This window comes from Aulonocara sp. 'chitande type north' Nkhata Bay, linkage group LG11 (assembly GCF_057382095.1).
Source record: "Aulonocara sp. 'chitande type north' Nkhata Bay isolate Kocher_YH1m ecotype deep benthic linkage group LG11, A_spYH_male_GT1.1, whole genome shotgun sequence".
In the NCBI taxonomy this organism is placed as follows: Eukaryota; Metazoa; Chordata; class Actinopteri; order Cichliformes; family Cichlidae; genus Aulonocara; species Aulonocara sp. 'chitande type north' Nkhata Bay.
Window position 1 is genome coordinate 24,773,870 of NC_141354.1, and position 25,367 is coordinate 24,799,236.

The 25,367-nt window shown below is 40.9% G+C and overlaps 1 protein-coding gene across 1 annotated transcript; it reads right to left on the minus strand.

Moving 5' to 3' along the window:
- Window positions 1-1,673: 1,673 nt before the first annotated feature.
- gsk3ab (glycogen synthase kinase 3 alpha b) lies at window positions 1,674-25,248 on the minus strand. Its single transcript, XM_086311313.1, has 10 exons — window positions 24,871-25,248; window positions 15,562-15,749; window positions 15,369-15,452; window positions 13,692-13,802; window positions 6,845-6,975; window positions 6,366-6,570; window positions 5,006-5,101; window positions 4,658-4,844; window positions 4,460-4,537; window positions 1,674-4,326 (listed from the first exon to the last, which is right to left on the minus strand). Exons 1-10 carry the CDS (start codon window positions 25,043-25,045, stop codon window positions 4,259-4,261), a joined length of 1,323 nt encoding a protein of 440 aa, XP_086167439.1. The 5' UTR covers window positions 25,046-25,248; the 3' UTR covers window positions 1,674-4,258.
- Window positions 25,249-25,367: the final 119 nt, after the last annotated feature.

A 25,367-nucleotide genomic window follows, 5' to 3' on the forward strand; every position in this document is an offset into this window, starting at 1 on the left:
GTCGCTCTGAGGCAGCAGTGTGGGCTCTTGTTAAGACTCCATGAAGAAATTCAGCCGTGTTTGAGGTCCTTAAGGTCACAGAGTCGAATGAGACTTGAATTCAATGTGATGCTAGGTCATCTTGAAACAAGAAGCCAAAAGAGGGCCAACTAGGTAAAAGAAAGCCATCCCAGAAACCCCTCGTTGATGCGTGTGATACAGCCAGAGGAGCAGGTTTCATCAGTCAAGGTCAAAAACATTTTCAGTGACATTTGCGATAGCATGGTTTCCATAACAACAGTTCTGATTTCTTCATTATTCAAATGATCCTTTCCAGAGTTCGCTGATCCACACTGACTCTGCTGCAGAGCTTCATTTCATTAATCTTTTCATTAAAAAGGTTTCACACAAAGCAAAATCCAGAGACTCATACCTGATGAGCAACTTTATAAAAATTACACATCAAAATGCATAAATATGTACTGCCTTACATTTAGTTCAGATCCACATCATCTGTATTAAAGTTAAATAACAATTACCTAACTGTAGGACAAACCTGTTGAAGCTGTCACAGTCACTGACTGGTCCCAGCGTTTTGAGTTGGATTTATTGTTTATTATTGGCGAGTCTCTGTTCTCAGTTTTTATTTTCAGTTATTATTTAGTATTTTGAGTCTTCAGCTCTGTTTGGTAACTGAGCTGCAGTAAATCAGTAAACCACCCTCTCAGAGCTTACTGTAGATTGCCATTCAGATAATGGGACTGAATAATACGGAAGCTTTTTTAACTTGTACAAAACATTAAAGAACACTTTGAAAACACATTGAACCTCAGATACGGGAAAGAAAGCATCCTGGAACTTAACAGCCTTTAATAGTCGGTTTATCAAAAAAAAAAATAAAAAAATTTACACACTTTAAAGACCTCTTAAGTTCTGGTGTCTAATTGCAGATCAAACAAATTTGAAAAATATTTCCAAGAACCTCAGAATTAGCTGATTTTTATTTATTTTTAATAATTACTTAATTTCCTACTGTCAACATTTTTCAAATTAGAGGCCCTTCAAAGTACACCTGGGTGGACTGAACTTTGGTCCTCAGCAGTTCTGAGCCTTACAAATCTCACCTTCTGGCTGTGATTCATTGTGTTAAACATTCTTGAAAAACTTTAGCCAAACCAGTTTTTACACACACACACACACACACACACACACACACACACACACACACACACACACACACACACACCTTAAGTCTAAATCTTGTTTTTTTTCCTGACTTTTCTATAACCAGCTTCAAGCACTGATATAATACAGTGGAGAAACTTCAAAAGTGCATTTTGACTCAGATTTCAAGGTTCATATCACTATGTATCATAAATGAATGGTTAGAGTAATTTCACCCAATATGGGAGGATTTTAAAGGGAGAGAAGCTACAGTGGATGAACTTTGGGGTTGAGCCAAGGATCGGGATAAGATAAATAAAGCATATATTGTGGCATGATGAAAGAATGAAAATATTTAGTTGGACAACAGTTCCCCTTTAAAGCCTGTATGTCTGTTAATATTGTGGTTAATGTTGAACTTTTACAATCATTTTTTTTTAAATTATTAAGTAAATCTCACAGTATTGTAAACTGTATAGTAATGCCAGTATGTCCTCTATCCTCCATATACAACTCAACTACCCATTATAACTCAGTCATGACACAGGTACAGTTTCATCACTTTATTAATGAGTTTAATTATTTATACCAACAAACAAAAACTGTCTCTCTCCCCCCATCCCTCTCTAATTATCATCATCATCTCCTTTATCCAACTGTTCTGTTCCCATCTAGTATATTCCACTCTTGGACAAGGGGTGGTTTAAAGAGCAGGGTCACAACAGAGTGTGACAGATCAGAACGGGGAAAAACAGATATTAAAACAGCACATATAGCCAGTTTTTCATTTTGGAAAAAATACAGGTAATAATGTCCATGGTCTGCCAGCACGCATACAAACACACATATATTCCCTGCTGCTGTGCTCGAGAAACTCACCATCTGTGAAGCATGCACAGCGTACTAACAGGCCAAGCCCGTTACAGTCACATGACGCACAGAGAAATGAAAAAACAGGTGAGTCAGACAAAGGAGATGATAAATGCCAATGGACAAATTAATTTCCCCCCTTTCCTCCAGACTCACACACACAGACACACAGACACACACACACGCATACAGTGACCCGTGCTCCCTCCCAACACCACGACCCCACAGATCCAGAGGCTTGTAACATTCCCTTCACATTGAAGTTTAATGGAAAACTGGAGTTCCACCTGTTGGCGAGCAAGTGCACCTGCATTCATACGAGACCACGGATTGGACAACGCGCTCCAACATCTGGATCCGAGTACAGTATCTTGGATGTGAAATTATTTTGCATGTGAAATTGCTAGACTAAAATGTGGAATTAAAAAAAAAAACGCAAACAAAACAAAACAAAAAAGAATCCCTCAATTTTACCCACCCATCAAAAAAAAAAAACAAAACCCACAACACAATAAATAAAACAGTTATGACAACATTTATGGGGGAAAAGGGGCCGCTCTGAAGAGAGAAGTGGAGGGAGAGAGAATAAAAATGAAACGTTTTGTTCTGTTTTCCCCTCGTGAACCAGGGACTGAAATGAAATCGTATTTACAGACTGCGACTGAGGATAATCACCCGGACGCTGCTGCGCCGGTCTACTAGAGGAGAAAAAAAAATTACAGGAACAACAATATAATAACAATAATAACAAAAAAAAAAACAAAACCCAAAATAAAATAAAAGGTACTTGATATTTACAAGTTTAGCAGTGGGCAGGGGAAAAAAAAAAAAAAGAAGAAAAGGGGGAATCTGAAGCCAGAGGGATGAAGACTAGGAGGGATGGAAGGGGGGAGGCTCCAAAAGCTGTTGGATTTCAGGGGTTCGAGCATAATTTCTGGTCAGATTATTACTGATATTAGTGGAAGTAAAACAGCGTGGTCGACATGGGCTGAACATGCGTGTTGGAAGAGAGGAAACTGGCCACGCCCACAGAGGACTGCCAGCTGCGTGAATCATTCCCGACCATCACCGCATGGCGCGGAGAACATGATATGAGCTTTGCAGGCGGACTTGCTTTGGGAAGGGGCGAAGATGGTTTCAACACTCTGGCGACACACAAAATGAAATCACAGTCATCCTCCAGCACAAACAATAAGCGGCGCCAGTGATGGTGTGAGCGGCGAAAACAGCATTCTTCAACATAATCAGGCTGATACGAACAGCAACATCATTCAAAACACGGCGAGGCACCGAGGCTACTCTGAGATGTAGCCGGAGCCCCCCACCAACATTTGCTTCCCTCTACTCCCTTTTAGAGATGTGCAATACTCACTTGAGAATTAAATTGAAACTCTTGGTTTCCAGCTTAAATGACGACATGAGCTTATACAGAAAAAACTGAAGATGTGCGCTCTGCTCGCACAAAACTCCCTCTCGTTCACGTAAAAGGCAGTGCTGGAGCTAATACTCGAAAACAAACGGTGAACACGGGCTGGGGAGCTCTTCTCTGTAATAAAAATCTAAAACCACCTCTTATCTAAAATGACACGCACAATCTTGAGCCAACACTGTATTCGCTGGGAGATTTTTTTTGTTTCAAATCATTCCTCTGGTGAATCTGTTCACCAGTGGCCTTTGTGAACTGACAACTTAAGTGGAAAGCGACAGACAGTCCACAGAGTTAGCTGTACAGTATAAGTGTGGCATTTTTGACCCCACAAAGGATGATTGTCTACCAGTCGGGCCTTATGCACTAACTAGCCAATCAGGATCCCAATCAATGGCACTGTGGCCACACATAAAATTCAAATAAAATGAACTAAAAAAGAAAAAAAGGGATAAAAGCCAACTGTTGATTATATTACAGATAATCCACATAATATATACAAGCCCCCTCCTCATCTCCTAAACATCCTAAGAGGTCAGACAGCAGCCAACCTGGACTTGGGCCTGCATCCTATAAATAAGCCCAAGCACAACTACCTAAATGTCCTCAACCCACAGCTGCAGGTGCAGCATTTTATTGAAAATGGTTAAATATTCAGGGGAAATAGCAGTGCTGAGTTTTTACGTGGGTGTATCTAGTTTCTTTTCCTTGTATTGTAAGGGTTTGGAGCCAGGAGGAAGGTTGAGAGGGAGAGGAGCAGAGGAAAGTAAAAAGAACATGGGGAAGACAAAACAGAAAATATGACAGAGGGATGAATGCTCAGGTGCTGTTGTTGATGGAGCTAGGTGCTGAGCTGGGCTGGGCGGTACTGTCTGACACACTGCCCTCTGCAGGGGAAAAGAGGAAGCACAAGTTTTAACAATTACAGACACCAGTGCCTTTTAAAAATAAAATAAAATAAAATAAATATATATATATATATATATATTATTTTATTTTAAAGCCCATTTAATAACGTACCGTGTGATGCAGGCGATGTCTGTGCACGAGCGTGAGGAGGAATGAGTGTGGAGTTCAACTGGGGCTGAATGGACAGCTCTGAGAGAACAGGGCAAAGAAAACATGATTAATGATACTGATACAATATAAATAACAGCTGATAATCTGTGCAAGAAACAGACTGCAGGAAAGAAGAAAAAAAAAAAAGGACATGCTGACCAACGGGACTGAAGTTGAATAGGGGCGGAAGTTCTCGCCCGCTGGGGAGGCGGGTGTTCGGCTGGCGCAGCTCATCGAAGAAGGCGTGCGCACATGCCTCCAGTGGCGACAGCCGGGTCACCGGCGTGTATTCCAGCAGTCGAGAGCAGAGAGCAATGGCCTCCGGTGGGGTACGAGGCTTAAACACCTGATAGGAGATAGAAAGAAAATGTATCGATGATCAATGCTAGCATGAATTTGGATTCATTAAAATTAGTTTAGTGTGACGTTTTCTCTAAAGAGCAACAGTAACTGCATTCAGAGAGGTAAACCTCTCAACGTCAATATTGTCCAGTAATGGGAGCATACCTTTGTCCAAGGGTGTGCTTTGATCTGTGGGAACTTAAACTCTGTGTAGTTGGGGTTCATCTCCCGGATCTGCTCCCTTGTTGGCGTCCCCAAAACCTGCCAAACAGGAGTGAAATGTTAACATTTATTTGCATTACATTATATAAATGAGTCTGAATCTTGCAACTGTCTGATATGCACTACTTCAGAGATCACAGATGAAACACACTGCATTGGTATTAAGTTAAATGGCAGTCCAGCCTCTTTGCAGACAACCTTGAGATTCCTTTGCATTATATTGCCTCTTATTAATTATTGATGGATTGTTTTGCTTTCCTTTTAGGATGCTGCAAAGCTGTATTGAGATCATTTTTGGACTGGTTCTAGCCCTCAGGCTGTCTTTTGCCTATTTAATACCAGCTATCATCAAATATGAGTACACACCTAATGATTTTAAACATTACAATAAACCCATCTCAATATGTGTTGGGGCCTGTCCAACAGTGAGACGAGGGAGTCTAAGGGGACAACAGCAATATAATAATGGTATGAAAACACAAGAAGGGAAGGGAATTGTTTGCTAGTAAATTGATCCAGTCGTTGTCTGAGGTGGATGAAAAATAAATAAATTGTACAGCTTACCCGGGAAGCCCAGATAGCTAAGTGTGGGAAAATGGACTCATACTTCAACCCTGAGTGAACACACCTAAAAGTGCTTTGAAACACGGCATGCATACAAAAATGTATGCATAAATAGTAATACTAATAGGAAAAGATCCTGGTCTTTTCTTTGTTGAGTGGTATTAAACCAAAAGCACTTAAGAGTCACAGGTCATAACAGAAAAGATCATTATCTGAGTTTTTTCATATTCATGAATACGGCTCTGTGTTTGTTCACAATGTGCATCTGTGCATATTTATATTTTCTTCATTCAGAGATGTTTTCTAATATTTAAGTTTGTTAAACACAACAAAATGAAAGGTAGCAGAGCATTACTTTAAGTGCAGATTAAATTCAACATTTTCTAAGACAGAGCTGCTTTTGAAGGACCAAGTTAAAAAAAAAAATGTTGTGCAGCCCTGACCTCGACCAAGCATGTTTTTTCCTCCATATTTCTTCAATATGCAGTTCCTTTATAAACAATCCTACATTTACAATATTACAAGGTTCAAGGTTCTTCATTTGTCACATGCATAGTTATACAAGTATAACACACAGTGAAATGTAACCTGACACGCTCCTCAACTTGTGCAAAAAAAAAAAAAAAAAAAAAAAAAAAAAAAAAAAAAAGGGGGGGGGGGGGGGGGGGCAAAGAGGTAGAGGAAGAAGAGGCGGTGGTATTGCCCAGCTGTACCACTGTTTACAGCACTCTTACTGTACCTTGATGATCTCTACTAGCTGGTCCACACCGCTGTCTCCGGGGAAGATGGGCTGACCCAGCAGCAGCTCGGCCAACACACAGCCGGCTGACCAGATGTCAATATTGGACGTGTAGTCGGTGGCACCAAATATGAGCTCTGGGGCACGATAGTACCGCGAGCAAATATAGGAAACATTTGGCTCCCCTCGAACTAGTTGCTTTGCACTGGAGGATTCAGAAAACAGACAGTTCAGGATGAGACTCGCAGTCGGTGTGAACCTTGGATTTGCCAGTGTGTTTGTTTTCACAGTAGCATGTAAGCGACCCAGACATAAAAAAGGCATGAGTGATCCACACAGGGAAAGCGGAGCCCGAGGAAGAGCGCTACACAAACAGACAGCAAACTAAATATCCACAATGAGACAGAAATGGTCACTACAATGCAAAAATGAAAAATGCAGACAGACAGATCTGCCCGCAGGCGGGAAATGTTACTGACCTGCCAAAGTCACAGAGTTTGAGGATGGCCGATTCTGGGTCCACCAGGAGGTTCTGAGGCTTTATGTCTCTGTGACACACGCCCTGGGAATGGATATAGGCCAGGCTGCGGAACAGCTGGTACATGTACACCTGAGGAGGAGACAGAGACACAATGCCCAACAGTGTTTAACAACTCAGACAAAAATCAAACAAATCTAAAAAAAAAAAGAGCAATTTAAGAACAAAAGCCATTTATATCTCACTGGAGACGTCCTAGCTACAAGCCACCATCAGGATTCCTGCACCGTTTTCATTTTTCATGTTTTTTAAGATCACATGAAATGCAAGTCAATTTATTTTTAGGACAATATACAAGTTTGAAAGAAAAACAATACAGGCATGACTTAATAAATTAAATGAGATATGAACCGAATAAGTGGAAGAAAATCAATAGATGAATAAAAATAATCAATAAATAGTTCATTGTTTTCAGTTTAACAAGTTGTTGCTGCAGGACTGACGACAAAAAAAGAAAAGAATTATTAGCTTCTCTCACAGTGAACTTACACTGCAATTCCATGTTTTATTATAGGCGTGTTATTTCATCCCACAAAGGAGAAAACAGTATTCCTGTCTATCTGGAGAAAAGCAAATTTTTTAGACATTTTAAGAGCAGCCAATTATTTTCACTGCATACATTCTTTTAAATACTAAACTGAAGATTGACAAGCCGGGACGCCCCAGTATCACAAATTTAATGGCTTTGGTGAAGATAAATAACGTGCTATAAAATCGGAGGAATTTTAAGTGCACACTCTGCATTTAAAAGGATCAGAATGAGCCAAAAACGAAGGTGCAGATGAACCAACACAGTCTCATAGCAGCTTGCTAAATAGCCATGACTGTTAATGTAGTGATATATGATTTTCTTTTTTTTTTTCCTACTTTAACGAACTCCTCCTGGGGATTTGGTCCTATAAACTTTTTTTTTTTTTTTTGTCCCGTTTGGATCTTTAGCCATCAGAATTGTTGTCTTAAGGCCAAGAAAGATGCCAAGCGGATTTATTTTACCAAGTGGATCATCATGGCCTTGCCATATTGGTCCATTTGATTGACCTTTATTATAATTATGAATTTATTTTATTTTCAGTTGCTACAAATGGGACAGACATGACTGGTGGATAGGACAGGGAGAAAGAATGAAAGAAAGAGAGGGAGAGAAAGAAAACCAAAGGGGAGAAGAGACGGTGAGAAGGGGGGGAAGAAAGAAAAAACAAACAAACAAACAAAAAAAACAAAACACCTGGGTCACCTGTATGGAGAAAAAAAACAGAAGAGAAAGCAAACAACAAAGAGCAACATAATAAAAAAAAACAGCACCATCACAATAAACTAGCTAGCAGTAGATATCAGTAGATACTAAGTAATAAACGATATTGTGCAGCACGCAAGATAGACAGCGCACAATGTGCTTTGAGGCAGCAGCCAAGAAAGCTGTAGTCCGCGTCTGTGAATACCCGTGTGTACACCCGTGTGCATACCTGTGTGGATCAGCATGCTTGCATTCCAAAGGTTTCTCCATGTAATGATCTGCTAGGGAGTGTGGGGAGCCACAGCCCCGTCCTCCAGGGTATGAAGCAGGTATGGAGGAGATCAAAACTCCAGACATCCAGAGGCCCCCAGAACACAAGAGACCAAGGAAGACCAACAGAGGGGCAGCCGCGCCACTGTCCCAGAAAGAGCTGAGGAGAGTCCCAGATGAGGGCTCACTCAGCAGCCGCGGAGCAGAAGCCAGGGGGAGTTGCAGTGACGCGCCCGTGAGCTCCGGCGGCAGCCAGCTGTGCCTGAGTGACTGAGCCCCAGGCCGAGAGGCCGGGGGCACCCCACCTCCGAAGTGGCCCGAGCGAGCCCCAGGCTCCAGGCCCCGATAAGCGGCCGCCAAGGAGTGAGCCGGTGTGTACCCGGACGCCCACCCCCAGACACAAAGAACCACCAACGCACCGACACCTGAGGGAGTCCGCCACTGGCAGGGGAAGTGGTGGTGGGTGGAGATAGGCCTCCAAACCTTGGAGGGCCTGAGGTGTCCCCAGAGAGGTGGCGTCTGATACCCAACCTGACATATAGACACAGACATACAGGCACACACATATACAAACATCCATTCCCATCCTCATGCTCTCATATGCACTTACTCCACACTCAACCAACGTGGAGACAGACATAAAGAGACACTGTACACACGATCACACTCCCCAAGCGTACTCTACGAACCGGGTCTAGGTACCCTTGCCCCTGGAGGGGGGAACTGCACCCAGACCCAGGTGGTGTTACCCTTTTCCCTGCGGTGGGGAGAGGCAGACCGCCCCGACTCTGCAGCAGCAGGGAGGCCCCACACTCCAGACCGCAGTCGGACGGCCAACTCCTCCTCCTAGCCCCCCCCGCAGGCCGCAGAGAATGGGGGTGAGAGAAGACTCCAAACCTCCCTCCACCCGCTCATTGTAGTGTTGATGCATGTGTGTTCTAAGGTGCATTTAAAACCCAGGAGGGCATGGAGCTACCTGCCAGAGAGCAGCAGGTAAGCGCATAGTCCCTCCTGCTAGCCCTCAATGTCTACGTGTATTTAAAATTGAGAGGTGGGCAATGACGCCAGGGGTGAGGTGTACACCCTGATGGTAATTTGGACTCCGTGTATCGTGCCCCAAGATCCTATATGTATGTGTAATGAGAGTGTGAGTAATGTGAATGTCTAAGTTGTGGGATAAAATTGAGGCAGAGGCAGCCAGAAGGGGACTGAGGGGGAGTGGGGGGGGGGGGGGGGGGGGGGGGGGAGTGGTGTAGCCTCCTCTGCACCCTGGTGACATACCCCTACTCTCCAGCTGCCTCCCTCTTCCCGCTCCACCACAACCACCCACACATGCAGGGCCTTGGAGTAGGGATATGTCACCAGGGTGCAGAGGAGGCGTTTTCGGAGACGTCTGTTACCCACTAGCTCGATAGCTAGCCGGGGGCAAGGCTCACTAGAGCCCGTGAGAACCCCGGACTCCCGGCAAATCGTTTTCAAACCCACTGCTGTCTTTCGCTACTCAGGTTAAATATATATAAGTCACTTAGATAACTTCAAAATGTTATTGTTTGGCTTTTTTCAGTATTTTATTTGTTCCTGAGTAAATCGGTTTGGCTGAGATTAAAGTTATAGTTTTTACACAGCTGATTGTCAGAAGTGTGAGATGCTCGAGAATATACTCCGGTGTCCCGTTATATTTTAGATAGCAAGGAGTTTACTTCACCGAAACAATCTGCAAATTTCATTAAAATTTAATAAACTATCATCTTGTCTTTATTTTTAGTTAGCACATACAGTAAACACTTAAAGCTGTAAGCTAATGATAGTTATATAAGAGCAGATGCTGCTGGTGCAATAAGCTGTATGTTTTACGTCCAATGGATGCATGATCTGATTAGTCGACTAATCGCAAAAATAATCGGTGACTAGTCGACTATCAAAATAATCGTTTGTGGCAGCCCTACTTTCCACATTTAAAGGGTGAAAAAGTCCACATGGTGTTAGTGATGGTGTCGCTTCCACCAGAGACCATAGTTCACTTCCTACAACGAGCAGAAGCTTATGCGTCAATTGTGTTGTTTTAAATAAGTTACTAATTACCAATAGCTAACCAGCTTGTTAGGTTTATATGCATTTAAAAACTACTCAGATTCAGAAAGAGCTCATTGTTTGGTTTAAAACACGACAGTTGCCACTTTGTTCAAAGCTTGTTTTCTTGGTTGCCATGGAGAGAAATCTGTGCTGATGAGTGTGGATGACAAGCGTGCTTCAGACAGGAAACATACTTCCCATTAGTCTGACAATTGTGCTGACTGTTGGGAAAAAAAGAAACCTGGACAGATTGTGTCCAAACAAATAGATCACTTTCTCATCAGCATTCTACGTTGTGCCCTGAGACCGGGCAGCGTGTATTGTGCTGCAAATTAAATGTTGTTAAACTTTTACTAAAATGGATGATTTAATCTGTAGGCACAGCTGATTCTGTATAGATGTTCACCATATGTTAGTCACATCAACATGTGCCCCAATTCTGTTTTTGGGCACAATGTAAAGGGGTTTGTCGAAAGAAGCAGCTGTTCGTTTGTCTCATGCAGCCTGTGGTGTTGTGCTTCTATACCAAAATAACACAAGGGTGAAAAATACTCCCTGAAGATCTACGGCCAGCTCCTATTTGGCATCTGCCTACACACCCAAGGTCGACGATGTTGTTATGGAATGAGAAATTCACCACACAGTTAAGTGTGTGCCCATTAAATGTGCCTGTGACACACAGACAGTAAGCATCTTAATTCGTCATCATCTCCATTATCATCATTATTGCCCACATGATGCACTGACAGCAGGCTGGCCAGATTATAAAATACTGCAGACAAGATGACTGAGGGATAAGAGATGATAGTTAAAAGGGGGGCAGAGAGAGGTAAGAGGAGATGAAATGGCGAACATGACACCAAGGGAGACATGGAGGGGGGAGAAGACCCTGCATATGGTGACAGACGGTTAGAGAAAAAAAAAAAGAAAGAGTGACAGAGATCAGTATGCATCTCAAAGGCACAGGGGAGCAGGAGGCTGAGGTAGGGAAATGGGCCATGAGACAGCTATAATGTCCTCTGCTGCTTCGCACACAGTAAGCACGCAAACACTCTCCAAACTGAGCACCCGAAACAGACAGCCAAGAAGACTGCAAACAAATCACTTCCCTTGGGATAGAGCTGGGCGATATGAGATTTTTTCATATCACAATATGTTTTTTTCATTTCAGGCGATAACGATATCTATCACGATATAAGCCAAATAACTATATTTGTAAGATTTAAATGTGCCGTTGCTCACAAGTAAAATGTGAAATAATCAGCAGCTTGTTTTTATTTAAATATTTATTTCCCATAATAAGTTCAACAGGGTAGATGTACTTAAGGAACATGAGACTTTTTCAGATAAATAAAGGCAAATATTGCAAACTACACAAAAGGCAGCCGCTAAAGCGTTTAAGTTTCAAAATAGAACAAACAAAACAGACTAAATTGTCAATTCCACTTAGAAACAAAATATTAATTCTAAAAATAAATCTTAGTTTGTTTTACAGAAGAACAGACAAAACTGACTAACTTTTGTCAGTATCAAATAAACTGAGAACTAAAAGGAAATTCTCAATCTCTCCTTGTTGTATAGCTGAGCTTTTCAAACAGTTTTAACAGTTACTTTAGTCTGACAAAAGCCGAATGACGAATTAGCGCTTCCAGTCAGAGACTGAGGCTACGTCCACACGTACACGGGTATTTGTGAAAACGGAGATTTTCCGTTTTCGTTTTAAAAAATAATCCCGTCCACACATAAAGGCAGAAATGAAGGAAAACGCTGCTATGAACATGCCAAAGCAGCAGGTGGCGCTAGATTCCTAACCGTGCAGAAATGTTGGCCAATCAGAAGTCTAGAAGCCTCGGTGGGAAAAAGTAAACAAAGCTGGGGCATAGAAGCAGAACCGAGTCGTATGTGTGGAGGGACTAACTGTGTGTATATGTAAGCATTTAAACACTGCAGAGAGTAGAATTAACAGTAACAGTATTGTAGAAATTCATTTCACCGAAACAATAACGTGGCGCACAGTGTGACGCATGCACCAGTTTATTGTATTTCCAGACTTGCTTTCGGCACAATTTACAGTGCACGCTACTCTGTTTTTTGTCAGACTTGAAATAGCCGAAATACCTTCCCACTACGGAACTTCTATGGCTCTTCCGTTCGACAATCTCTCCGGCATTGGAACCATCATCTGTTTTCTCTTCGGTCACGCTCGGTTGATTTTTCTAGTCGGCACACTCATTTCCTCCATTACGCGCTGGCTCCATTACCCGCTGGCTGCTTCCCAAACAAACACACGTGCGGCTTGGCACTTGTGCTGTACGTAACAAGTCACGCGACGTGACTGTGGCTGTGATTGGTTCGGCTCTGCGCTACTTAATTTGGATTGGCTGACCTTTTTTTTTTTTTTTTTCTTTGAGGACAAGAGCGGCGAGGTCTATCGCGATAGCTTAATTTCTCTATCGAGTAAAAGTTATATCGCGATACATATCGTTATCGTTCTATCGCCCAGCTCTACCTTGGGACATCCTTCCTCTTTTCTGCTTTCATAATCCTGAAACGGTGAGCTGCCTGTTTTTATTACATCCACAAGCAATTACTGAACTAAAATTTACTCCCAGTTTCCAACAGATTTTTTTAAAGCTTCCAAGAGCGTCCCAGTAGGTGCACTAATGGCTTAAATTTAAAAAACCTTAATCCTTAATGATTTTCAGAAACTTTGACCTTTGACCTTGACCTCAAGTTCGCCAGGATTCTAATTTGTCTGAGATTTTGAAAAACGTACGTCCCCTCATTCTCGTGTTCACAAGATTTTCAGAAAACTTTACCACTGGCCTTGAATTCAAGGTCACCAGGATTTATACTTGTCAGAGATTTTTAATAGATGCATCCATGGTATCAATTTGAAACTCTAACATCCCCTCATTTACAAACTTCAACTTGGTTGAGAACGATACTCAGTTAAAAACTCTGTTTGAAGATAAACAGAGTGGTCTGTGTCTGCGTTCACAAACAGACCTCACAATATGTCTTTATGGTTATAATGTCCTTTTTAATAAATGAAATATACAAGATTTAAACATGGCAGTAATAAATAAACCACTCACTTTTCAATGCATACAGTGACATGGTGATAGCAGTGACCGGGAAATGCTCACGTGAGCAGCAGTGTGTGTGTGTGTGTGTGTGTGTGTGTGTGTGTGTGTGTGTTTCTACCCACCTTAACATAGATGATGGGGATGGTGGTCTTGGCCTTATTGAAGTGGCGAGCCACCCTGTACACCGTCTCGGGGACGTAATCCAGCACCAGATTCAAATACACCTCATCTTTCTGGTAAAGAGGAACAAAAGCAAAGAGGATTGTGTGATTACTGGAGGAAAATGAATCTTAACCACTTCAAATCGAGTCCCAAAAGTGAAACCAGATCAAATGAATGTAATGAAACAGTGTATTGTGCATGGGGTGTAAAAAAAAAGAAAGAAAGAAAGATATAGCTGATACAACCAGACAGTGGGGATACACTTCAGCAGAAGTCAATACAGCCAATGGCCCGGGGCTAGTAATAAGTATGTCGGACAAAGTGATTGACCGTCATTGTCCCAATGACAGTGTTTCCACCAACCACAGTTAAGTTTACCTGTGAAACAACCTGACGAAAGCTACCTTGAGCAACGAGCAATATTTTCCTGCTATTTTCAAATTAAAAGCAGTATATGAGGCTACAAAAATATAGAGGCTCTTGTTAGTGGGACTGCAAACACAGCATGAAGACAATGCTGGTTGTTGACTCAACAGTGTGAGAATGTCACTCGCATTTGTGGCTAAAAATAGATGCAGGTGGATTGTAAAATGTATCTCAGAGGGAATAAAGACTTTTAGGAGATTCTGCCTCTGGTCTTCTGGAAAAAATATACAGCAGTATGGACAACAACGCTTTCATACTTTGACCTGAAGCTGCAGTCACCACAAAAAAGAAAAAGCAGTAGCACTAATCCCTGTGGTCACAATCAAAACCTTAGACACTAAAAAGTCAATAAGAGTCCCACAAACCACCTGTTCAACAAGCTTCAACATGGGAGAATCTTTTTCAGCTGCTACCATCCAGCACTGGATTGTTGCAAGTAGCCACAAAGCCAATGAATTAAAAAGAGGTTAAAATAAGAGCCATCTGTATGCTGTCAAAGCTGCTAGTTACTGTGGAACAACTTTAAATTCTTTCTTTGTAGCAGTGGTACCTGCAGCACTCAGTGTGCCTGAGGAGGGCCAATGAGGGATGCTGACTTAAATGCTAAAACCAATGCGCAATTATGAGTGTGATCACAGTTTACTGCTTTGCTGCTGTAAATATTTCTAAAGTAAATTAAACTATAAATGCTGAAATAACACCAGCAAAGAGCTAATTTATTAACTTTTTTACTTTCAGATTTGACATGATAGAGGCAGACTGAGTCATATGGTGACTCTACACTAGATTTGGCGAAAAACTAAAAGAACAGAATATCGCTTAAGCATCCAGATCTGAGGAATTCAGGGACTGAAACATTTGTTCCCACAGCATCAGAAGATTAATTCACTAGTCAGTGTGTCACAAAGTCATCTGCTCAAGTATTATTTGCTCAAGTCTTCAGAGATTTAAAAAGTGTGCCAAGCATAGTCTGTGATTTCTCTTTAAAACCACAATAATCTGAGCGATTCAAATAAAGAGCTTGGACCCCATCAACTCCAAGTATTCAACTATTCATTGTACAACAAAGACCAAAATCGGCTTGTCCAAAACATGTCTGTGAATCATCACTGATGCATGGAAGATTAAATGCCAGGGAGTGGAAGTACAGTGCTCCATCTGCTAAGTTTCTACAATATACAACATAAAATGTCAGGTCAGTGCAAACACACCTTCTCTCCACTGGAGTAGAAGAAGTAACGTAGCCTGACAATGTTGCAGTGGTCCAATTTTCTCATAATTTGCAGCTCCCTATTCTGCAAGAGGAAAAGAGAGACGAAGGAAAAGTGAGTGAACTGCACAAGGTGAAAAACTAGCATTTACTTCACTTTAATTATCTGTCCAGGTAAGCCTGTCTAAGCATACCTTAAATCTCTTGTCTTGGAGAACTTTCTTAATTGCCACCATCTCCTGGGTGTCGATGAGGCGAGCCTGGTAGACCACTCCAAACGAGCCATTTCCTATAACCTTTATGTCTGTGTAGGACACTTCCTGTGGGCGATCAGGGCCCTGACCGGGTGTGGCTACCACCGTCGTCACTTTGCCACTGTCTCCTGTGGATGACAGAAAGAAAGAAAAAAAAAAAAACTTGTTAGAGATCCTGAAATTATTAAAAAACATTTGGCTTTACCTGACAGTTACACATCTTAGCACTTAAATAATACTACTGAAATTAGATCAAAAATGATGTAAAAGTAAAAGCTCCTCAGGCACAATCCAGACTGATAATGAACTTCTCACAACACTTTGCCCTTGCTTTCTTGAGGAAAATCAGCCTAAACGTCTTTCATACTGGACCCATGCATTAAAATTATCTATTTATTCAACACTGCTATCAATGATTAATCCCTTCTTGTTACAAATACCTGAAACCTGAGGCCAAAAAAGGTTTTCCAAAAAAATATTACAGCTAAAAGCCAAATTTACTAATTACTGACTACATTAACCAATATAATTAATTCCCTGTAGTAATTCCCTGTAGCTGCTGCTTTAGCTACACAACCTGGCTAAAGCAGAACAGTCAGGTTGGGAACTGTGCACCAAACCGAATATGGAAGTATCAATCACAGTTTCAGCTTTGCAGATTCAATTCGATCGATACCATATTTAAATAACAGGCATATGTCTGACAGAAAAGCAAAATTAATGAGGATAAAACAACATGGCAAAAATCACAGTTTATGCAACTCTTTGTGTGTGTGTGTGTGTGTGTGTGTGTGTGTGTGTGTGTGTGTGTGTGTGTGTGTGTGCGTGCGTGCGTGTGTGTGTAAAAGCACATTACCATCGTCTAGTAGAATTTAATGCATCAACAGGTTTTTTCCAACCACCTTTAAACCACTGAAATAAATAAACAGAAGAGCTTGCAAATCTGCCATTAGATTGGTAAAACCTGTGTGGGGCTGTGAGACTCTTGGAGAAAAAAAAAATAGCAGAATAGTTTCCAAAGAAAATAAAACAGCATGGGCTTGATCTTAGCAAAATATATAGTCTTGATTATTTAATACAATTATTAATAAACTTCAACATCATGCAGTTACTAAATTTAACTTCAAATGTAATGCAATTTAAAATAAAAAGTAAATAAAGAAATAGAGAACCTTTTTTGCACCATGGGCCGGTTTAATTTCAGACAATATTTTCACAGACCGGCCTTTAAAGTGTCGCAGATAAATACAACAAAATAAAATGATACGACCAAGACAAAAAACTGTGGTATTTTGCAAATATGATAAAAAAAAAAAAAGTGAATTCACCGTGTAATTGTGTAACTTTATTAGCAGCGTCCTCCTGAAATGCGCTAACAACATAGAGAGTAACAGCCTCCTGTCTGCCCTTTAATGCTCTCTGGTCGCTATGGTAATGCTTAAATATTTCTTTCAAAATAAGATACACAACTACAACACGGGAAAAGACCCAGGGAAACCGCGTTAACAATAAAAACTGTGTAAACCATAAATTTCACACCAGAGCCTCAACTCTGGCAGCCCGTTACCAAACGACTCACGGACCGGTACTGGTCCATGGCCCAGGGGTTCCTGTACTAAAGGATGTCTGCAGGTACAGATGTGGCATATTGTATTTATTTTAAGACATTGCAGTCCATTCATAATGAGTCCTACTAATGGATAGTTATTAAATATGAATGCTTACCTTTGTACATTAAAATTATTAAGGCTATTAAGGTTATGGTTTACTAGACCTTCCCACTTTAGATCAAACTGGACTGTATGTGTTCCCAACCGGTTGAGCAGTGATACTGTCAGGCTAATGTTCGACCTTGTGGAAATCAGGCAAAGTGAGAAGCTTAAGACCCAACAGTATCTGACACTTCTAGTTAGGGTCAAGTAGCTGCTCAGAGTTTTATGACTGTGCAAGTGTTGGTTCAAGAATTATCTGACAAATGGGCACCAGAAGCAATGACACTGGGAGGGGATGAAGAGCAGAGAAGAAGCCCATTGCCAAAAGGCTTGTCAGAGCCTGTGATAACATTGCATGGACAGTAGCACACCCAGAGGTGCTTCCATTTCCTGGGCTTGCTCACTTCGCCTGTCTCAACAGGACCCCTCCTGATCTCTGCTATGTCTTTGAGTTACAAAATGGAATCAGACAATGAAACATTTTATTTCTCCCGACTAGCCTAAGTGATTTGGCTTCATCAGCTGCCCTTCCAGCACATGCTTAGACAACAATTATTTAGTCAGATAGATTACCACCTCCGAATGATCAGTGCTGACCAAAGGCAAAAATTATACTTGCCCATTTCTAAAGTTTCCAGTCAAAACTTTTTCAAGGTTAACAGTAAATAGAAGCCAGCAGCATATCCACATGATTGGCCTAGATCTGATCTCTACCCTCGAGTCAGCAGGAAATATTCAGCTTTGAGATCAGTCGCGGTGTGGTGTCTGCACACTGCTGTACAGCTGCACATTACATTGCCCCTTTGTGTTTTATTTTAGCATCATTTTTACACCCTTAAAAAAACGAAAGAAAGAAAAAGTTAAGTCACAGGGGAGCACATTAAATATGGAGCAGCTGTGGCATGATAGGGTCTTGAATAATGAATACAAAGATGAGCAGTCTGCTCCTCTGCCAGTGAAGGGCTTTGGTTTCTAATAAGAGCAAACGGACGAGCAAAGTGACTCTGATCACACCCCCACTTAATAAGCAATTACCTTTGAGCTTGTTTGTAAGTGTAAAAAAGCTCAAGCACACACTTAACTTGATAAAATAATTTGTGGTTGCTACTACTTGATCATTAGTAGTTTATTAGCACTCTCCATAAGCGTGTAAGTGGCAGAAAGAAATTGCACCAAAGCTACTGGTCCCTTTAATCCATTCATCTTTCATTTTCCTGAACGATGCTAATCATACTATATACAGTACAGATTTTACTCGTCACAAAACTACACAGTACAACCATGACGGCTTTCAAACTGAATGTGGCACAGCCAGAAATGCTTCTCTCCATTTCCCATTTCTGATAGATCAGATATCAGTCCGATACTTATTCTTATAGCAAATTCCAGAATGTTGAGTAAGAATAATCCTTTAAGCTGGGCAGACACTGTGCGATTTTTTCAGTCGCGTTATTCAGCTTCTGCTCAAACTGCACGATTGACTCGCAGGGGTTAGAAGTAGGGCTGCTCAATTAATCGAATTTTAATCACGATTACGATCTGGGCTTTCAACGATCATTAAAAATGACTGAGCCGATTATTAGCCCCTCCCTCATGCTTTACTCTCGCGCTGCTCCGTGGCAAATCAAGCGCACTGCTCTGCATTTCGAACACGCGTCACAACAATTAAGAGGACCCGAGGGAAGCTCGGAAAGCTAAGCAGAAGTTATTTGGAGAGGAGAGTGACTGCCGTTGGTTGAAAAGAAAGGTAAAGAAAAAAAACTTCAGTGGTGTGGAAACATTATGGGTTCGCGGAGTCAGATGTGGATCAAGTAGACACAGTGTGTAAACTTTGCTATGGTGTCGTAGCTGCACCACAGAGCAACACTGCAAAGTTCACATTTTTCATTTATTTCTTATATTGCAAACACTTGCACTGTTATCAGTATTTGCACACTATTTTATATTATTTTTTAAAGTCATTATTCAATACATTGTTATTCTTAACCCTTTAAAGCCGGTCAGAGCAGCATGCTCGTTTTGTATAACTATTTTTAAATCCCTGTAGAACCTGAACCGCTAAGCTAGCACAATAAATTTTTTTCCATATGAAACCAGAGGAGTTACATCTTATGCCATCAGCTTGTCCTAGGTCACGGTTTCCTTCCACATATAGCTTTGCAAAAATTGCATAAAAAGCGCTTGCAGGAACAAAAACATAATATTCCAGAAACACGCTTTGCCGATCCGATCAGCTGTTCATAACACTTCCCACATTGAAAAAGACGTCAACGCGAACTATCGCAAGTGACGTCATTTTCGCGGAAAATGTAGTTTTTTTACTTGTAGGCCTTAGAACTCGAATTGCACTGCTGGAAATAGTTTATTTTGATGCACATGCACATTCTTTGCAAATTTGCATCATAGGATTGTTTTTTTGTTTTTCCTGCAGTATATAAAAATTGCTGTATCTCCAAAAATAAAACTATGAAGACACTCAAAATAAATTTCCTGTTGTTGTAAACTATTTTTTGCAACTTTTTTGTATTTAAAGTTTTGAGGGATAAACCTCTTAAATTTCTCCAAGTAGAAATATATGTAAAAAAACAAAACAAAAACGATTTTCAATTTTTTTTGTAGTTTATTGCACTTTTTTGCAATTAATGTAGTTACTATGGACTTAATACAAACACATTTTAAAAATATGGGCTATAACAGTTGTATTGATGTATAGCAACGTGAAATGCTCCGACAAATGGCACTACAACATGTAAAAAAAAATATATATATATATAAGCTCTGGCGGACGAAATAAATATCGTCAAATAATCGTGATCTCAATTTCAGTGAAAATAATCGTGATTATCATTTTTGCCATAATCGAGCAGCCCTAGTTAGAAGTTCGTAGGTCACGATGCAGAGTCTCACACTATACGACCCGATGCTCTGATTTGACCTGGGTGCTCACACTGTGCGTCCATAAAATGAAGGTTATAACAGAAAATCTGTCGCTTGCTCTCCCTCTGTCTTTCACTCACACAGACGCGCACACCACCATCAACTTTGCTAAATTGCTAATGAAAAACATTGATCAGGCAGCTGTGATTGAGCAGCAATGTAAATCCAACTATTTTCACGGTTGTTGTGGTCAAAAAGGCTCGGATGAGCTTGCCAAAGTTCTACAAGTTGTGCCTCCATCGCTTGTGTCCAGATCACACGCTGCACTGCCGTGCTGCTCCGTCTTTTCACTTCCATTTCTGTGTTTGCGTGTGCGCAGTGTGAGAGGCTTTGGTGACACCCTTACGACGGCCGACAGGATTTCAAACAGGTTTGATTTTCTTATGACCAAGCGATTGATGATTGGGAGCTGGTCGTGAGGTGTTAATCGCTCCCCTTACCCCACGTATACTACACGATGCACGACACACGATGAAGGCGAAACTCGGGCCAATCACCAAAACGGTCACACGACTGGAAAATCGGCTCAAAATGAGCCAAAAATCGCACAGTGTATGCCCAGCATTAATTGTCCGACAAGGGGAAATTTGGGTGTAACAGCAGCAAGAAATACACATATACAAACAAACAGTACACAAGACATAGAACAGAAACATACACATTTTTTACATATTTACATCAAGGACAATGGTTACCAAAAACAGAGTACTGTAATAATATATATAACAATGTTCTGTTTACTTCACCACAGCAGCACTTCAAAGGTGTGTAACACCAGTACCAGCTCCAGATTTCTGTTTTATGCTTGAGCCTTTTTTCCCCACTAAACTGCAACTTGTGGTCAACGCGGCTGAAAAGCTCAGATGAGCTGATGCTTTAACTTCTCTCTCACTCGTTATGTTCGGTCGCAGAGTCCTTTTTTGTTTTAGGAGAAAATAAACTACATGAATAATGCCAAAAAAGCCACTTAATTTTTACTGATTGATATCATCCTTTATTATTCCACCAACACAAATCAAGTAAAATTATACTTTTGGATCTATTGATTTGTAGCACTTTAATTTACAAAGAATGCTGTTTATGTTGAACCTGAGGTCGTACACAAGCATAATTCCTTCTCTTCCACATAGAAAAATACTATTAGATCAGTATTCTCCATCTGATCAGATAAATGTAGTCAAGGTATGTGTATAGTATTGTAAATGGAAAAAGATACTCAAATAGTATCTGCCAGTGCTCAGTAATAACCTTACACAGAGCTCTATTACTGCTATATTTGAAGTCTGTATACCACACTGGGTGGAAACCATGAGCAATGGGTTACACCCAGAGATGCTGTGGAGTTCAGTGCTGACTCAGAGCTGCTGAAACACTGAACTTCATAATATCACAGATGAACAATGTTGTTAATGTGGATTTGTCATGTCTTGATGATACCAGTTTGCTTAATGAGGTTGGTGTGGCTGGACTGACATCATTCCACTTCCTCTCCTGACAGTATGTTATATCACTAATTATGGACGTGTGTGTATGTGAGAGAGAGAATGTTCGGGGAAAATAGCTCAATTATTCTAAAAAACAGGCACTTTATAACAGAGAGGTATAGTTTGAGGTTCTTGTCCAACTAAGAATTCAACATTAGCAACAGACACAAATAGAAAACAGTGATTCTACCTTAGGCATTAGGCTTTTTTTGTATGAACAAAAATGTTACTGTTACACTAATAAAAAGGGCTGTGCGTGTAATGAAAACTGGTACTGAGTCCTCGATCAGTTTGGTGTTCTTATTTATTTGATCACGTCTTTGTCCATTTGTGTTTAGATTAGATCTAATTAATTTCACACATTTTAGTTTTTTCCCTTCAGTTGCAGCTGGGCTCTGTTACCTCTGGCATCAGTGATCACAAAGTGTTTTTCAGTGGTCAATTAGTGCTTCTGATTGACATTTTTAAGGTTATACAACTGAAAAGGGGTTATAAGCAGTGATATAACTGCAGTCTGTTAATGCTCCTTACTAATCGAGAGCAAACGTTCCCTGACTGCTGGACTAAAAAACAAAAGACGTTGATCAAATGACTGTAAACTGGATGTAAGGTCTGTAAAAAAAAAAGCATCTGGATCAGTTGCAGAGCGTCAAAAAACGCTCTTCTGCTTTCCTGCTCTTCTCTCCAAGGTCAGATACCCACCCTCTACGTTCCCCAAATTTGTGAAACTGATGATCTGCCTCTCCCTGATAACATGCTCAGTGATCCCCTTTATTAAACAATACAGCAAGTGGCACATATTTACTTTCTGACAGCTTATTTTAAGAAATCTTTCTGAGAAACTACAATTCAGATTTGGAAAATGAAAAGTTATCTAACAATAGTAAATTACATTATGCTTCTAAATTACTACTTAAGGAAAATCTGTTTTCCCCCCCTCCGTTTTAGATTAACAATTAGCCTGGAGTTTTCTTGGTTATCCACACCATGTTTAGGTGTGAACTGAGCCAGGGTTAAGTTTGGATGAAAGACAAAAACATGGAGATGGCGAGCGAGCTTAGAGTCCATGTAGTTTAAACATTACACTGGGTTGGGTTTCTATGAGGTCCAGGTAGTGATTACAATATTAACTTCCAGCAGTTATGAAAACAAGATGTTCATGATAATGAACATCTTGGTAAATTATTACTTGTTAAAATTCATTTTTGCTTTATCTTGCATTACAGACAAAACCCTTTCTTTTAGTACAGTGTGTTTTCACTTGTCTCTCCAAGTCTTAGCCAAGATCATATAAAGACAGCCTTTGATGAGCATCTAGAAGTAAAAGCTGTAAAATCCACATGGGTGAACCTACGAAGAAACTTTAATGGTAACGGTCTTTGTGTCTGGACCTCACAGGCTCTATCATCCGGTCTGCTTTTGGTGGCGTGCAACCAAGGCGTTCACTGGCTGTCGACTTTCCGTCATTCACTGCCTGGCCACCCATTCTCCCGTGAGCCTGCTGCTGCCTGGGACTTTCACTAACTCCATTGAGGCTGCTTACTAGCAAGACGGGGGTTTATGGTCAAAAACCCATGCTAATCTGGGTCTAACTCTTGATCAGGTGACACTGCATCTTTCACTATGTTCACCACCTTTTCTCCCTTGATTATATTTTCTTCATTTGAACAAAGCTATAATTCGAGTTTAGGAAAAAGATTTAGCTACCACATGTTTGCAAAGTTTATGAATACTTGTGTTACCGAGATCAGAATTATTGAACAAAACAATCATGATTATTGTTTTTTGCAATAGTCATAATGTCTTATTTTTAAAATGGGAGTTTAATTAAGTCAATCTTAAATCTATGTATGATAATAAAATGCTTAAAAGTATTAGGAACATTTATAAGTTTCTTAACTATAGGCAGACCAGTCGTGTTTGTGTGTATTCAGTCTCCCACCCCCAAAGGGCCAACGTGAGCCAGGAAAAACCCCTGAGGGGAAATTCATTAAACTGTGGAAAATAAGAAGGCAAGGGACGCAAAAGAAGTAGTTATCCACAGTTGTGCTCATTGTTAAATGGATGAAGATAAGGAAATTTTTCTTTGCCCTCCTTCCGTTTCATCTGCTGTAATTATAGGTAACTGCTTAAACTCAAAATTTAACACATGAGATGTGATGTTATTCTTTTCTGCCGCTTTCATTTTATGCACACTTTGGTTTCAGCCAACTGCAACATGAGCATTTTCCAAGTTCCTGTCATCACACCTGGATGACTACCTGGAAGGAAGTCCTGCTGGCAAACCAGGATGTCCAGAGCACCAGAAATGTTGGCAAAATGGTGAAGACAGTGACTATGTTCCAACTCCCAGCAAAAAAGTACACAGTTAATATACCCCACACTAAGACAGAAGATTTTAAAGATGACCTGAAGTGGGGTTATTTTTCTAAAGTAACAGTCTAAATCCATGCATAGATGAGCCCCTGTTTGCTAAAGTGTAGGCATCCAGAAGGAGCACTTAGATAGGATAGGGTCAATATTTGCTGGTTAATGAGCAAACGTAACAGTTGATTGAACAGTATTGAGAGATTTTCGCTGACGATTATCTCCATGAATTCAAGTTACCACAAAAGGTATCAGCTTACTCGTTACCGGTGTGGGGCAAAACATCAGCACAAGATAAGACACAACCGAGAACAACGATTAATAACCTATATAAGATGGTTTTCAATATGTTAGCAAGACCGCTAACTATTATATCTGATATTAATGACCAATATATTAGCGTGTATGCTTAAAACAACGCTATTGTTGGGTTACAATGCACTAATAACCACTGATCTTTATTAAAAATATGACATGACGTTAGTTAAAGTCGAAATATCAGCGGCTTAGTTCTAAGCTTCCCTTCATAGCTAACTACAATGTTAGCAAGTCGATAAAAGCCCTCGATCGCAAGGCTCCTTTAATGAAAAACATAGCTAGCGTTGGCTACAAAGCTAACCTGCTAACAGATTTAGCTCCACCGCATTAAATAATTCCCGACACGTTTCTTTAAAAAAATAACCAACAGTCCAAGTCTTCGTCTTAACGTGTAAACTGGGCACGTGGTAAAAATATAACATAATACTTACTGGGTAGCTTCAAATTCCCAAAGCCAGTCGAGCTGCTTCCACTGGCTTGTGAACCCCCGGACTTTCCTGTCGAGCTTCCGCCGGCTACCCCTGATCCGGCACCGGCCGCAGCAGATCCGGGACCTCCGGGAGGCTCAGCGAATGAGCTGGTCCTGGGCCGCCCGCTGCCGCTCATATTTATTTGAACTAAAGCCGGGGCTAGGTCGGACGTTATTAGCAGCCACGCCGGCAGATATTTAAGCTGTGTCTGTGTATTTTAATATACTATATAAATAAAAACTACACTTACAACGTTCACTGTAGGTTACCCGTCTCCCCCTTTCTTCCTCTGTAGAGCAGTGATGATGGGGAGGGGGAGGGGGGACTGGGGAGTTGACGCACAACGACGTAAAGTTCGCAAGGCTTCATGGGAAAATGAGTTATTTGGGTCGTTAAGTCTAAAATACGAACCTAACAAACCCGTTTCATTTTACCACAAAAGTAGAAATGTAGACATT

Coding starts and splice junctions, on each gene's coding strand:
- gsk3ab (XM_086311313.1), bottom strand. CDS start 25,045: ATGAGCGGCAGCGGGCGGCCCAGGACCAGCTCATTCGCTGAGCCTCCC. Junction 15,453..15,561: donor TCCAAGACAAGAGATTTAAG/GTATGCTTAGAC, acceptor TTCCTCTTGCAG/AATAGGGAGCTGCAAATTAT. Junction 5,102..6,365: donor AGCTAGTAGAGATCATCAAG/GTACAGTAAGAG, acceptor CCTGTTTGGCAG/GTTTTGGGGACGCCAACAAG.